Source organism: Rhyacophila brunnea, unplaced genomic scaffold, assembly GCF_057557595.1.
Source record: "Rhyacophila brunnea isolate RB1 unplaced genomic scaffold, BYU_Rbru_1.0 scaffold_21, whole genome shotgun sequence".
Taxonomy (NCBI): domain Eukaryota; kingdom Metazoa; phylum Arthropoda; class Insecta; order Trichoptera; family Rhyacophilidae; genus Rhyacophila; species Rhyacophila brunnea.
The window spans coordinates 13,168,153-13,183,032 of record NW_028232871.1 but is presented as its reverse complement, the minus strand read 5'-3'; the positions used below and the strand labels follow the sequence as shown (position 1 = coordinate 13,183,032).

Below are 14,880 nucleotides of genomic sequence, written 5' to 3'. Positions count from 1 at the left end.
GATGCAAGGTTTTGAATGTGTGAGTGTCCTACGAAAATGAAACACGGATTATGCACGTGCAATAGTGTGTGTAATACACCAATATTAAATGAGCGTCAATACATAAACAGAGCAGTTGCCAGTATTCGACGTATGACATATTCTTGATACGCGTTTAAGTTTATCACAGATTCTTCCTTACTCGAGATCGGTTACCTGCTACTCCTTACCCGTTAGGTATTTCAGTTCCCATTATTTCTGAGTTCCCTGGGTCTATATTTTTTTTGTTCTGCGGGAGAGATTCTCCGTAACTGTGTGAACTGAATACCTATCATTTTTCACGATTATTTCTACAAGATCAAGTAGTGGACTGTATATATAACGGGGTTTAATCGCGACCATTGGGGAAATAATGATGTTTAGTAGTGAGTCACAGATTTTCCAAACCGAGTTGATCGCTTCAGTTAATCCCTCTGGGGGCGGCTAAAATAATCACAAATAAATATATTTTTAATACTTTATGTAAAGATTAGGCCATTTCGAATTGAAATACATAAGTATCGTCATAATACGGAGTCAGTATTATAAATACTTGCGGTAATTAATTTAAACTATTAAGGGGGTACATGCTCAGCGTAGGTCAACATGGAGCTTTTGTTCTATTTTCAAAGCATGATCCTGGGCATACCTTAAACGTTGTAGATAATCTTTTTATATAATTTTGAAGCCTTATTATCCTTTATATTTATTTTAAACATTTTATGAATGCAAAAAGTATTTTTATTACATAAAATAGTATTCTTTTAAACCTCTCGCTCTAATGTTTTAGAATATAGTCATATTCAGTGTTAATCTTGCCCATTTTTTGAATAATAAAATGCCTAATTCTTGTCAAATTTGGGATCACAGAGATTATCAATATAATTTTTTATCGTAAATATTTCACTATAATAATGTCGACATAAATTATACTAATGGTTTTATAAATGCGTTTAAAAATTAATAAATGTAAAAAAAATTGACACCACTGCACATTTATGTACTGAAATATGACTATATTCTAAAACATTAGAGCGAGAGGTTTAAAAGAATACTATTTTATGTAATACAAATACTTTATGCAGTCATCAAATGTTTAAAATAAATATAAAGGATAATAAGGCTTCAAAATTATATAAATAGATTATCTACAGCGTTTAAGGTATGTCCAGGATCATGCTTTGAAAGTAGAAAAAAGCTCCATTTTGACCCACGCTGAGCACGTCCGCCCTTAATGTAATAGGTTTGACTCATAATAACATAAATAATTTAATATTAATGTCAAACAATATCCTGTGATGTCATATATACAATGTATCAGCTTAGTATGGAAGTGTGATTAGGGATTGCAATACCGGTATTCCAGTATTTTTCGATACAGAAATACCGGTTTTAAAAATCAGACAATACCGATATACTAGGTATTGAAAGAGGAAAGGAATTGTAGTAGTGGTTTTACCTCTTACGGGATAAAAGTATAGAAATTGCTATGTCCAAAAAGTGCAATAAACTAATAAGTACAAGATTATTTTATTGATATAAAGAAGAAAGTGCCAATGCGACTGCTTAATCTGCAAACCGGCTAACTCCATTTGGGCAAATTATTCAGGAAGCAGAAAAAACATAACAATTTAACTATCTAGAGGAATTTAACGGCCCACATGCTCAGCGTACGTCAAAATGGAGCTTTTGTGCTATTTTCAAAGCAGGATCCCGGACATTCCTTAAACGTTGTAGATAAACTATTTACATAATTTTGAAGCCTTTTGAAACACGCGCGTTAACATGATCTTACTCCCTACTTCATTTATCGTTTGTCAATTTATGCCTACGGCCGTATGTTGTAGCTTAGCCACTGGGAAATGCCAATAGAAATGGCGTATTTCAAAAAAATACTACCTTATTCTTAGGTCAATAATTATTATAAGGCAAACATTATTCGTAGAATGTTTATCACATTTGAATGGTCAAAGACATAGCTTATAATCAGTATCTTTAAATGTGTAAATCTTGCCCATTTTTTGAATAATAAAATGCCTAATTCTTGTCAAATTTGGGATCACAGAGATTATCAATATATTTTTTTATTGTAAATATTTCACTATAATAATGTCGACATAAATTTTACTAATAGTTTTATAATTGCTTTTAAAAAATAATAAATGTAAACAATATTAACACTACTTCACATGGACCTACTGAAATATGACTATATTCTAAAACATTAGAGCGAGAGGTTTAAAACAATACTATTTTATATAATAAAAATACTTTATGCAGTCATCTAATATTTAAAATAAATATAAAGGATAATAAGGCTTCAAAATTATGTAAATAGACTATCTACAACGTTTAAGGAATGTCCAGGATCATGCTTTGAAAATAGCATAAAAGCTCCATTTTGACGTACGCTGAGCATGTCCCCCTTAACAATGCCAAAAATACGCTTGGAAATTATTTTTTTACAAATACAGTGCACTATGAATTAATACACTATTTTAGCTTCCCTTTAATATAATATAAAGAAAGTTTATATAACGAATGCAGTTGTTCGATTTACGATATTGGAAATTTGGCACCTGCAGTTGGCTGGTTTGTGTGAAGAATGATAACGCATTTATTTATAGGTTTAGGAGTTTGAAATTTTGTGTGAGCATAATATAAAACATGCTTTATAACAAAATGCCATCAAAATCTTCTTTGGTCAAATGTATAGTTAGCTGGTTTGCAGATTAAGTAGTCAAATAGTTCAACTACCTACTATTTATATTTGTGAACATCAGCATATTACCTTTAAGTACATATATTTTTTAATAATGTACCAGTGACGAAGGGTGGAGATAGGCTATTAAGATCTGACATAAACAGTGCATACTACTTTTTGTCAGTTATACGTATTTGTTTTCATTGAACTAAGACTACAATTTACACATATATGGTGTCGGTTAGTTTTTAAAATTCAATTAAACCTTGCGATAACCAAGCCATAATAGATAATAATCAATAAATGCTCGTCTATCTATAAAATATATAATTATGACATTAAATCATATAAAATTTTGGATATTTTATAGAAAGTATACTATTTTTATGTATTATGGCTTGGTTAAGCAGGGCTTAAAAAAATTAAAAAAACTAACCAACAACATGTGTAATATGAGGAGTCTAATTCCAAAAAGCGATAAGTCCACATTTGGTTAAAATCGAGAAAAAAATACGCACGTATTCTTTGTATAATTTTACACAATATGCATTGATCTATAAATTCCAAAACGCGACATAACCATACGAAAAAAAATATTTTAAGTCTCGATTTATTACAAAAAGCGCCAAGTCCGTGTTTCATATTATTTAAAGCTTGGTTGATTTCGCGCGTGTTTAAGTCAACCAATAAGGGAACGTTCAATATTGAAAAGGGCGTCTCCCATGCTGTAGCATCTGGTAAACTCATGACAGTGGCACGGAAATATGTGGCTTATGCGGAGTAAATTAAAAAGTGAGGTACAAATAGCGCTACGTCCAATTTGATTTTGCCTATATTTATTACATTTAAGAGTTTATCGGCTGAAACAAATTACATTATTATAGACATAAAAAAAACAATCTCACATTAAAACAAATAATTGAAGCTTGAAACATAAAAACGTTGTTTCCCGAAAATATTGAATTTTGGACTTGTCGCTTTTTGTAATTAGACGCCTCATGTGTATTCTAAATTCAACCAAAACAAATAAGTGTGAATGAAAAAGTGTGCAAAATTTTGTCGGATCGACCAAAGTATACCAAAACTAATAAACTATTTCTTATAGCCAAATGAATAATTCACAAGATTTTAGCAATATTTTCAAACAATTCAATATGGAATGTTACATTCTCAAAATCTTGTGAATTATTCATTTGAATATAAGATATGGTTTGTTAAAATTGTTAGCAAGTTAAAGTAGACATTATACCTAAAATATTGGCGAGAGCCGGACGTCGGTTAGTAATTAAGGTAATTAATATTCCTTGATTTAATACACAAAAACCGATAGTTAATAATAACGCAATTTGATAAGCATTTCATGTATAACCTAATAGTTTAAATTATCGTTATTAGATAAGAGTCTCGTAGCATAATTGGTTAATGCACAGATTGGCGCGACACCAATAATATACGGGTTAAAATCCCGCCGAAGTTCGTATTTTTTAATATGATTTTTTGGGTATATATATATATATATCTGAAATGTTTTCAAGTTATTTATGTACAATATTATGGTTTGGTAAGGCAGGGTTTAATTAAATTTATTTAATTAACCAACTCCATCTGTAAAATGTGGTCTTAGTTCAATAAAAACAAATTCGTATGACTGACAAAGTTTAATGTGCACTGTTTATGTCGGATGTTAACAGCCTATGTCCACCCCTCGCCACTGATATGTACCTATTTAGATATTTTTGCTATAAAATATTAATATTTGAAAGAGATTTTTATATATATATACCTATTGGTAGCTCTGTTTTACATATACCTATGTCACAAATATCGGTATTGTTTTTATTTTTATTCGGTAGGTATTGTAATCCCTATGTTTAGTGTGATGTATTCATGCAATGTGAAAAGGTTATCTCTCGTACATTTTTATTGTATTTTTGCTAAATGCTTTTAGTCTTATCGTACATAGTTAATGTCGCGTATTTCTAAAAACGCGTAAGGCCCGTTTCAGACGGGACACCGGTGTCACGCTCGATATAATATAGGAGGCAATTGTATTAGAATAAACGGGCCTTTGTATTATGTTTATGAACGCCCCAGAGCTACTAATGAGTGAACGCATAATTTCGCGTTATAAATTAGAACATAAAACTGGCTGCGGTAATAAAAACGAGTGTATCGGCGGCTTGAGAATGTAGCGGCCGACGGAAAAGTGTAACGGACACGCGTTGACTTATTAGCTCTGGGGCGTTCATAAATATAATACAAAGGCCTCTTTATTCGAATACAAAGGCCTCCTTATTATATACAAGCGCGACACCGGTGTCCCGTTTGAAACGGGCCTAATGGCCAAACCGAAGTCGTGTTTAGCCGATATTATCATCCGAGATAACGAGACAAACCAAATAAAACCCATCTATTCATAGCCACACTTTCTCGTTTACATAAGCCATTACATATTGTTAAAACAAGTGCCATTTTGAATTTTGTTTACAGTGTGACGTGAGTGTTTAGTTCGTGAGCTGTGCGAAAGATTTTGCTTTCATCAGCCTAATATAATTTAAAAAAAAAACTTAAAAACATGGAGTGAATCGATTCGAACACATGTTCTCTGTGTGAACAATGATTATTTAATTATTCACTCGCTCGAAATGTAACCGGGCGGTATAATAGCCGTGTTGCAACTTGTATATTTACACCTAAGTTTCTGCGGCCTGTCAAATGAAGATTAATTGCTTTCATTTGCAGAGCATTATGTTCGCGAATTTTGTAATTAAACCAAATCAAACAGAAAGTTTAATTTCCTGTACGCGCTCGATAGTAGTATAGCGCCGTCGGAACAGACGTTATCAGCGCATTCATGAACATGTGGTTTAATAAATTCTGACATAAAATTACACGTAAAACTGACAAGTTTTATCTAAAATGCTGAACAGTTGACGTAAAATATATAATACTGCAAGTGTATTTGCATTCAAGTCGGAGAATGTTTACCTGCCGAATGAATAATTCTTAACAGCTGTCAAAGCAGTTGATAGATTGACAATAAATTACGGAAGATTGGGACGCAAAAATAATATTGTTATGTTATTTTATTATGTATATATTTCAAATCGCTTTATATGAATACTACTTAACAAAATGTGATAAGAACGTTCTCTGATTAATATATTTTTTTAAATGAGAACCAACTTATACTGAAAACTGGTTATGTAGAATAACACTTACTTGATATCGAAGAGTTTTCTAATCTCTTGACCAGTATACTTACTTGATATTCTGTCGACATATTGTCATTCTAGTTTTTCTCGTCCAAGTTGAAACGTATCATCAAAAACTGAGCCCAATTCTACAAAGAATTACGAGTTATTTGATTCAAATCTATTTAATCTTCAATTGAAATAACGTTACGTTTTATTATTGAGTTTAAAGTGGATAAAACAAGCATATTCAGGTAGTTTTAATTGTGTTGTGTGTTGGTTTGATAACTAACTAACTTGATGATATGCGGTCAGTATGCCTGAATGCGAGCTATACGTGAACGTGGTCCAGCTTATTGTGCCATCAGCAGAAGTAACGGCAGCCATGCAGCGAGGATACGTCAAAGACCCTGGACATCAGATTCCGGCAACGTCTGCACAAAACGAAGGCGACTCTGCGAATCCACAGACTAATTCACCCAGTAGCAATTTACAATTAAACGAAGCAAGTAAAGAAGGAATACCAAATGATGGACATTCCAGGATAACCAGCTGTGGCACAAGCTCCAGAGAAGTACACGGAAGAGATAAAATTACTCACAGATTAAATTCGAGAGAGAAGTTATTTAAAGATAGAATTCTTGAAAAAAATTTAGAACATACACGAGACAAGACATCGCATTCACGTGATAAAGATCTTAAAAAGGCTCCACTTTTTTCGCAAATACGTATAGAAGTTCCAGAATACCCTAGATGTAAACCATCAAGTGATGCTCTAAGAATTGACAACACAGACGTAAATAGAAGACAGTCCGAACCTGGTATGCCATCTCCTCGTGTACCCCCACGGATGTTCAATCACAGATTATCACCATTGCATATAAAAAGAAGTGCGTATTACGGAACGGCTAATCCAGGGTCTCCGATCAGGACTCCCAGGCGCGCCTGGAACCGTTCACCTTCGCCGTCTTCGCCAAGTTTGAGTCCTGGATACGAGCAGTATCAAAAGTCTTTGTTGGAAGTGCCGTGGTGTGCAGACTATGGTGATGCTTCGAGTGATGACCTCAGTTCTGAGTGGGATTCTGATGTGCAAGAACCACAGCCGCCTACACATCCTAAGGTAATTTTTTTTTTTCTCTTTTACGCACATTGTTTGCGACTTCCTTGATCAATGATTATGTATTTAAATTCTAATGGATTTAAGTTTTGTACTATTCCATTTGAGTCGTTTTTTTGCGACCCGAGTTTCGCGTTTCGGCATCTTCAGGCAGTATGTTCACTCACCAAAAGATAAATACACACTGACAACTAATACAATTTAAAGACTGATAGGTAGGTATTATTAATATACCTCATTAGTTAACTTCATTAAATTCCTGGTATTGACGATTTTAGATCGCTTAATGTAGTTTTTATTGATTATTGTTGAATGATCTATTATTAGGGTTACGCTTATTGATTGTATTATTAGTGGTAGGGATTTTTTAATAAACCCTTCAACTATTCAATAGTTGGTGATAAAGTTTTTACCTGCTTTATTGTATTAATTTATTCTATAAGTTACAATTAATCGTATTCGTTGTCAGTGTGTATTTACCTTTTGGTGAGTGAGCGAAGGTTGGAGGTAGGCTGTTAAGATCAGCCATAAATAGTGCACATTAAACTTTGTTAGTCATACGTATTTCTTTTTATTGAACTAAGACTACGATTTACAGATGGTATTGGTTAGTTTTTAAAAATCAATTAAACTCTGCCTAAACCAAACAAACCATAATAGTTTTGGTATATTTTGGGCGATACGACAAAATTGTGCACACTTTTCGTTGGATTAAGAATACATATTATACGTATTGTTGGTTCATTTTTTTTAAATTCATTAAGCCCTACCTAAACCAAACTATAATAGACAAAACATATTATTTTATCTATTAAAATATTCAAAGTTATGTATGATTTAATTGCCTCATTTTAGATATTTTATAGATAGATGAGTATTTTTTGACTATTATCTATTATGGCTTAGTTTTCACAGGGTTTAATTGAATTTTAAAAACTAACCAACACTATCTGTAAATTTAAGTCTTATTAAAATGAAAACAAATACGTATGACTGACAAAGTGTAGTGTGCACTATTTATCTCGGATCTTAACAGCCTTCCTCCACCCTTCGCCACTGGTGCACACAGTACCTGAAGATGCTGAAAGGCGAAACCCATTCTGTCAAGCGTAAAGTGTTCAACCAAATTTTGCTACTAACGCTCACGTGTGCATGTGAATGTTCACAAAAGAAACCAATATAATATAAGGAACCAGACAAGAGTACGCGATGTGATAGAGGTCGCTAAGCTAATGAAATGGTAATGGCTGGACATGTCACTTGGCGAGTGGATAACCGTTGGACAAATGCCGTCATACAGTGGTACCTAAGGGTAATTAAACCCCAATAGAGACACTCTAAAACCCGTTGGATAAACGAGCTGATAAAGTTCGGTGGATTTACGTGGTGGCAAATAACTAGGGAACACGAATAGTGGAGAGAGCTAGTTAGGTAAGGTTAGGTTACGTGAATGTATGTTATTTTACATATTTGATTGTGATCCATCAAATTGGGTCTTTCCAACCCGCAATCATAGTCTGCCGTATCCACAAGGTCGCTTATAGATTTGGATTCTTTTGAAGTTATACTTCTTTTGGCGCGTTTGGGAAAACAGGTCAGAGTGTATTTTTGGCGTGTGACGAAGTTGCGCGCGCCGATGCAAGACATAATGTATTATTATGATTATATTCATTTCGGTCTCAAGGGTACATGCGCATGCATTATATTAGACTGTATATTTATTTTTCATTGTAAAGATTGTGTATCAAGATTTGAGGCTATATTTATGTAAGTATTAGGTATATATGGGTAAAATTATATATATATGTGAATGTTGAGTTGGTAAATAATTATAACCGCAGTATGACAGAGATGAGTTTTGGTCCGATAATTAAATAACAATGATCATGTGCTATATGAGACACCGATGAATCGCGTACGTTTTCATCAACCTAATCCACTGTAATATTAATAGACTCAGGTAACGGCTTATTTTGTTTTGTTACGCCAAAAAAATATAACTTCTAACGCGCGTAAATTTACACACCGTTTTTTTTATAATATTGATTATTTTGGAACTTTATGAGCTCATCTATCTTTAGGGCTTTTCTGTGCGCGTTTAGTGAGTGTCCCTTGGTTACCACTGTATGACGACATTTTTTGTCCAGTGGTTGCACAGTTATTTCTAAGTACTCTGAGTGGTTGTCTACTCGCCGGGCGACATGTCCAGCCCATTGCCTTGGAATAGGTTGTCTTAAATAAAAAGCCACGTATAGCTCAATAACTAACGCTTCACAATCACTGCTAACAATATGTAAACAAGAAACAATGTCTACTTAATAGTTTAAAGCTGGAATATTAAGAATTCTTAGTAAGTACTTTTGTTAATTGACATTTTCTGCAACAAGTAGAATGAATGTTCATTTAATTCACGTGTTAAATTATTTGACTATGGTTGCTTATTAAAATGTTTGTTAATTATTATTCCTCTCTTAAATGCATCGCCCGATGTGCGAATTAATATTAATCAAAGTCAACACGGTGTCAATGTCAAATGAGGATTTTATAGACCGTTGTTAACTTAGCTTTCAAAATGTAGCATAGGTATGGTCAGAGAACTCAGAAAAAATGGAAACTGAAATACCTAACGGGTAAGGAGAAACAGGCAACCGATCTCGAGTAAGGAAGAATACGGGATAAATTTAAACACGTGTCAAGAATACGTCATACGCCAAATACTGACAATAGCTCTCGGTTTATGCGTTGACGCTCATTTAATATTGGTGTATTACACACACTATTGCACGTCTATAATGCGTGTTTCGTTTTCGTAAGGACACTCACACATTCAAAGCCCTGCGTCAAAATTTACTGTATGTGGTATATAGCCTATCGGAATTCTATTTATTATCAGTTCTGTTCTGTTGCGATCTACTTTATTGATTTGTTATATAAGTTGTTGTAGAGTTAGTTGTAGAGTTAGTTGTATTCGTTGTCAGTGTATATTTGCCTGAAGATGCCGAAAGGCGAAACCCGGGTCGCAACTAACGACTCAAATGGAATAGTACAAAACTTAAATCCATTAGAATTGTATGAATAGTTTGAACTATTTCGCTACGCCTTTTTTTAAATATTTTGACGAATTAATTGCGTCATTAAAATCTTGAAAAAGATCTGTTCAATATATGTATTTTTTACAAGACGGAAGTACATTTTATAGCAATAAAAAATTTCAACGTCTTGGATTAATAATTAACATGTACCTAATGTGTATGATATTGTTTAGAAAAATCTACAAACATATTCGTGTTTTGACATCATTTCAATTTAAAACAACACAAATCTCAAATTGTTAAAATTGTGGAGATTATGGTTGAATAGGTAGTCATTAAAATATGTTTTATAAAATGTGATAAACATCGTTACAAAAATACCAAAAAATATTTCAATGGAATGTCACTTTTTGTTAATGTGTTTTTTGTCTATGTTAACGAGTTGCATTTTTTTGTTAATTTTAACAGCCATGAATTATTTACGTATTTATCATAGACACTGAATTATTTTTAAAGTAAAAAAAAAAACATAAAAAAATCCAGGGCGGTATCTACAAATGCAACAAAAATAGTGATTATTTTTAACTGCCAGAAAGCTAGCAAAGAGTAATTATTTTTGCACCCGAAAATCTGTCTGTATAATTGATGAAACATCGCGTTGATTAATGAAATGCAGTAATTACCGTGTAATTTTGTTTTTAATTAAATTTATCATTGACTAATAATACATTGGCCGCGGCTTCGTCTGCCAGAAATACAGAATGAAAAACATATTATATGCAATATATGCACAACATAATTTATTTTGTTGTTTTCTTGGTGCGTGATTTTCTTCTTTGACAACGTCCGATCCTAGTAGGATCATCTGGGCCTCCACAGAGTGTAGGTTTATATCAACAGATTTTTTTTTTACGAGAAATGACACACACTCAAGCAACCTTCAGAAATTTAAACTTCATCATCATCCCCCTCCCCCGATAAGGTTCGGCAGGCGATCGGGGGGTCGAACGCACCGTTCGGTAGGGAGACATTCATTAATGATTTTCAATGACGTATTACTTTGCCATAAGTCATTAAGTATTTATTTACCATCATTAACACAAGTAATTCATTTAAATTAATTAAAAAACAAACACAGGTAAACCTTTTGTTATAATGTACAACTTCTCAATTGGCTTATAATATTGCTATATTATTGTAGTTACTTAACGACACCATTTAAAGGCAGTATTTTGTTGTCGTTAACGGAGGATTGATAACAAATTCTTCTCAAAACAGGTATCTTCACAACGGAAGATTCCGTTTAAAAATAAGATTACAAAAAACTTAAAATTTGTTTAATTTATATCTCAATAAAAGTAATAAGTATGTAATCGTTTTTTTCTTTACAGACACTTGAATTAATTTTTATTGTGTGTATTACCAATTACATTTAGCAACGCAAAACAAAGACTCGTGCGACAAACAAGATATTAATTATATATTTCAATAAGTAGTAGGAATGACGATTCAATCTCTAAGGCATGGTTTCCCAAACTATGGGTCGCGAGCGAATATTTAGTGGGCCCTCGCCACTGTATACATGAATTAAAAAAAATAGGAAGTAATAATAGTAAATAGAAGAATTACTTTGACGACTATTTTGGGGAAGAGATGAAAAAGTTTGATTCGTTGCGTTGGATTTGTAACCCATTTCAAGACGACTTACCAACTAATATGTCAACAAAAGCAAGTGAAGAACTCGTTGATTTATCAGAAGATACGTCACTGAAAAATAGTTTCAATCGTAAACAGTTAACGAAATTCTGGCTCTCAGTTGCTGATAATTATTCTTGCCTGTTCGATGAAGCTATGAAAGTCCTCCTCCTCTTTACTACCTCATATCTATGTGAGGTCGGGTTTTCGGCTATGGTTAACATTAAAACTAAATACCGAAATAAATTGGATATATCAAACTCACTGCGATAAAAGTAACTAAAGTTGAAGTTGATGCTAAAACTGTAATGAAGAAAAATAAGAAACAAATACATCATTCCCATTGAAATAACTTTGTAAAAAAAACCTTGCAGGTATAGGTATTTAAGTAATATTTTTTTTATTTAAGTTGTGTTTCTTATTTCAATAGTCTTTCATTCATATTGGTAACACTTATAAAAAATATTTTTTTCTATTTCAATTAGAACAAATAAGACAGCATTAAGTAGTTCCACGACTCGCCACTAGGGAATCTGAGCATTACCAATATGTATACCCTTTTTTCTCTAAGACAGCTAAGAGGTGGTTCCCAAGATTTTTGTTAGATGGGTCGGAGCCCAGTCAACTTTGGGAACCACTGCTCTAAGGTATCAGGTGAATCAATAGTTGGTGTTGAGTGGTGCTCAGGTCAAGCTAACCAGGCACTAATAGCAAGGGCGGGTGGTCAATGCATTCTCTTCTAGCGATGCATTATGTATTTAGTTTTTAAAATTCTTTTTTATTGTTTTTTTTTAATTTATTTTGCAAGTATAAAATTATTTTCTGCTGTTTTTTTTATATACTAAGTTGAAAATACTTTTTATTATAAATGTCATGTTGTGAACGTCTTGAATTAATAATTTGTTATGTGCTCAATGTGACTTTTTTAAATAAATAAAAGTAGGTATCCATAATTCATGAACATATATTTATTTTCGCATTTCATTCGATGGGGTGGCGCCTAGTTGTCCCGGCGCCGAATAGTCTTAGACCCCTTATCATGCCCCCCACAAGGGGGGGCTGACAGGGCTTTAGCTTGGGGGCCTGGCGTGGCGAGTCGACCAAATAAGTGAGATAAATACACATCACAAATTTGCTCTAATAGTAAAAAAGTCGCCTGCGGCACAATTTTCCTTTAATAACGGTTATATTTTTAGATATGTAGTTGTGTGATGTAATTTTTAATTGTGTCGTTACTTTATAACTCCATAATTCATTTGGATGTGAGTATTAAAAATACAATAAATACCCTTAGTTTTATCGTAAACGCTACTGCACACCACGGCCCCCACAATTGGGGGCTAACAGGGCCTGGGCTCAGAAGGGGCCCGGCGGGGCAGGTCAATCAAATAAGTGAGATAAACATACATCACAAATTTGCTTCACTATGAAAAAAAGGCGCTATTTTCCTTCAAAAATATTATTATTTAATATTATGTAATTGTACAATATTTTTTAATTGTGTGTCAATACTGGACAACTCCATAATTCAAATGGATGAATTATTAAAATATACAAAAAGAAAATATATCTAAACATAAATTTTAGCGCGTACCTATATCATGTTGGAAAACGCTACTGTAGAGCGTCACACTGCCTTTATTCTTTGCGTTAGTTAGGGGTAGGTAAGGGCCAAAGATCCTAGTCTGGGGGCCCGCTTCAAGATGTGGGGGCCATGCTGCACACTAGTTTTAACCTTAGCGATAGATAGGGGGGCCCGACAAAGATCCTAGCCTTGGGGCCCACTTCAGGATCTGGGGCACATGCCCCTTATTATGATATCATGCCGTTATTTCTATAACTGTGAAATCTCCGGATGTCCAAAATACTCTTAGATATTATCAACTAATTAGTATGATTAATGCAAGCTAATTTTCGAGCTCATTAATTTCCGTATTTAGGTACACATATCTACTAGAGCACGATTCCCAATGCACAACCGGTTCACGGTTGTCTCAATAAATAATTGTTTTATACGCTTGTAAATAAATAAATAAATAATACTTTAATGGATGTAATAGGTACGACGTTGACAGATCGATCGGCGATAAGGTTTTATGAAACTCGTAAAAACACGTATTTAATAATGATATTACTTACTTTTAATATTGAATAAGTATGTAAGTAGACATAACTTGTTTTAAACTTTAACTACTGAATGTAATACCGTTTTATATGCAGTTATCGCTTTTTAATATTGAGAGCAATAATAGCAAATACATCAGGATATTAAAATAACAAGGTTGCCACAAATTTCGAGAGACTCGAGTAAACTGAAAATTTTCAACGCTTTTACAGAAACACATTGTTCGTTTATTACTGACAATTTAATTCTTCAATGCATACTATATATTATATAATTATAGTATTTACTGCGTGTTAAACGGGATCAAAATAAATGGTGTAAGATCATAGGAAAATAATCGTAAAACTACAGTCCTGCGTCGATTCGATAGCCATATTTTATGGTTACGTGTGGAATTGTAACGGACGGTTCGGAATGTCATTTTCACGGTTTCACTTGGTTTTGGGATGAATGATGATGATTAATGACAAGTTCAGGATAGATGATAGACGCGACGTTCGCTCAAACCGTATCAAATTTAGCGCAACGATGGTCGAACATATGCGATTTAAGTTAGTGGCGGCTAAGCTATAACAAGTCCGCACACGACCGCTTTCTTGATGTCACTCGAGCTAACTCTTGAATCAGTTTATTAAATTAATCAATAAACGGTGGTTTAGCGATAACATGCCTACACGCACCCGTTGTCTTGAGCTAACTGACTGTTATTCGCTATCACGGTCGTCTCGTGACCCGTAATTGCTGGTTGCTTGGTCTTGTGACAATAATAAATAAGGATGTGAGGTAGGTGGTAAAGTAAGCAATGACGGCCACCATATTCGGCCCAACCAATTATATGATTGTATTTATAATTTACTTACCTACCCATTTTCTTCTGTCGTTAAGTGTTTTATTTAGACATGAATGTTATCTTAATGCTATACTGCCATCGGTTTCCAATACAACCGCTCACTGTGAACTGTGATACCTAAAATTTTCCGCACACGATATCTGAT

At 33.5% G+C, this 14,880-nt stretch overlaps 1 protein-coding gene across 8 annotated transcripts in view; it reads left to right on the top strand.

The window, feature by feature from the left end:
• Positions 1-14,880, top strand: part of IP3K2 (Inositol 1,4,5-triphosphate kinase 2) — a 426,861-nt gene that overhangs the window by 326,405 nt on the left and 85,576 nt on the right. For 3 of the 8 annotated variants that reach the window (XM_085948991.1, XM_085948989.1, XM_085948990.1), the window contains exon 2: positions 6,019-7,036. The exons of 1 other annotated variant lie outside the window; for it this stretch is intronic. In XM_085948991.1, the coding sequence (XP_085805117.1) occupies positions 6,233-7,036 (804 nt within the window). In that variant the 5' untranslated portion in view covers positions 6,019-6,232. The remainder of the gene's footprint in view (positions 1-6,018; positions 7,037-14,880) is intronic. 4 more of the 8 variants (XM_085948993.1, XM_085948994.1, XM_085948995.1 and 1 more) reach the window with 3 other exon arrangements.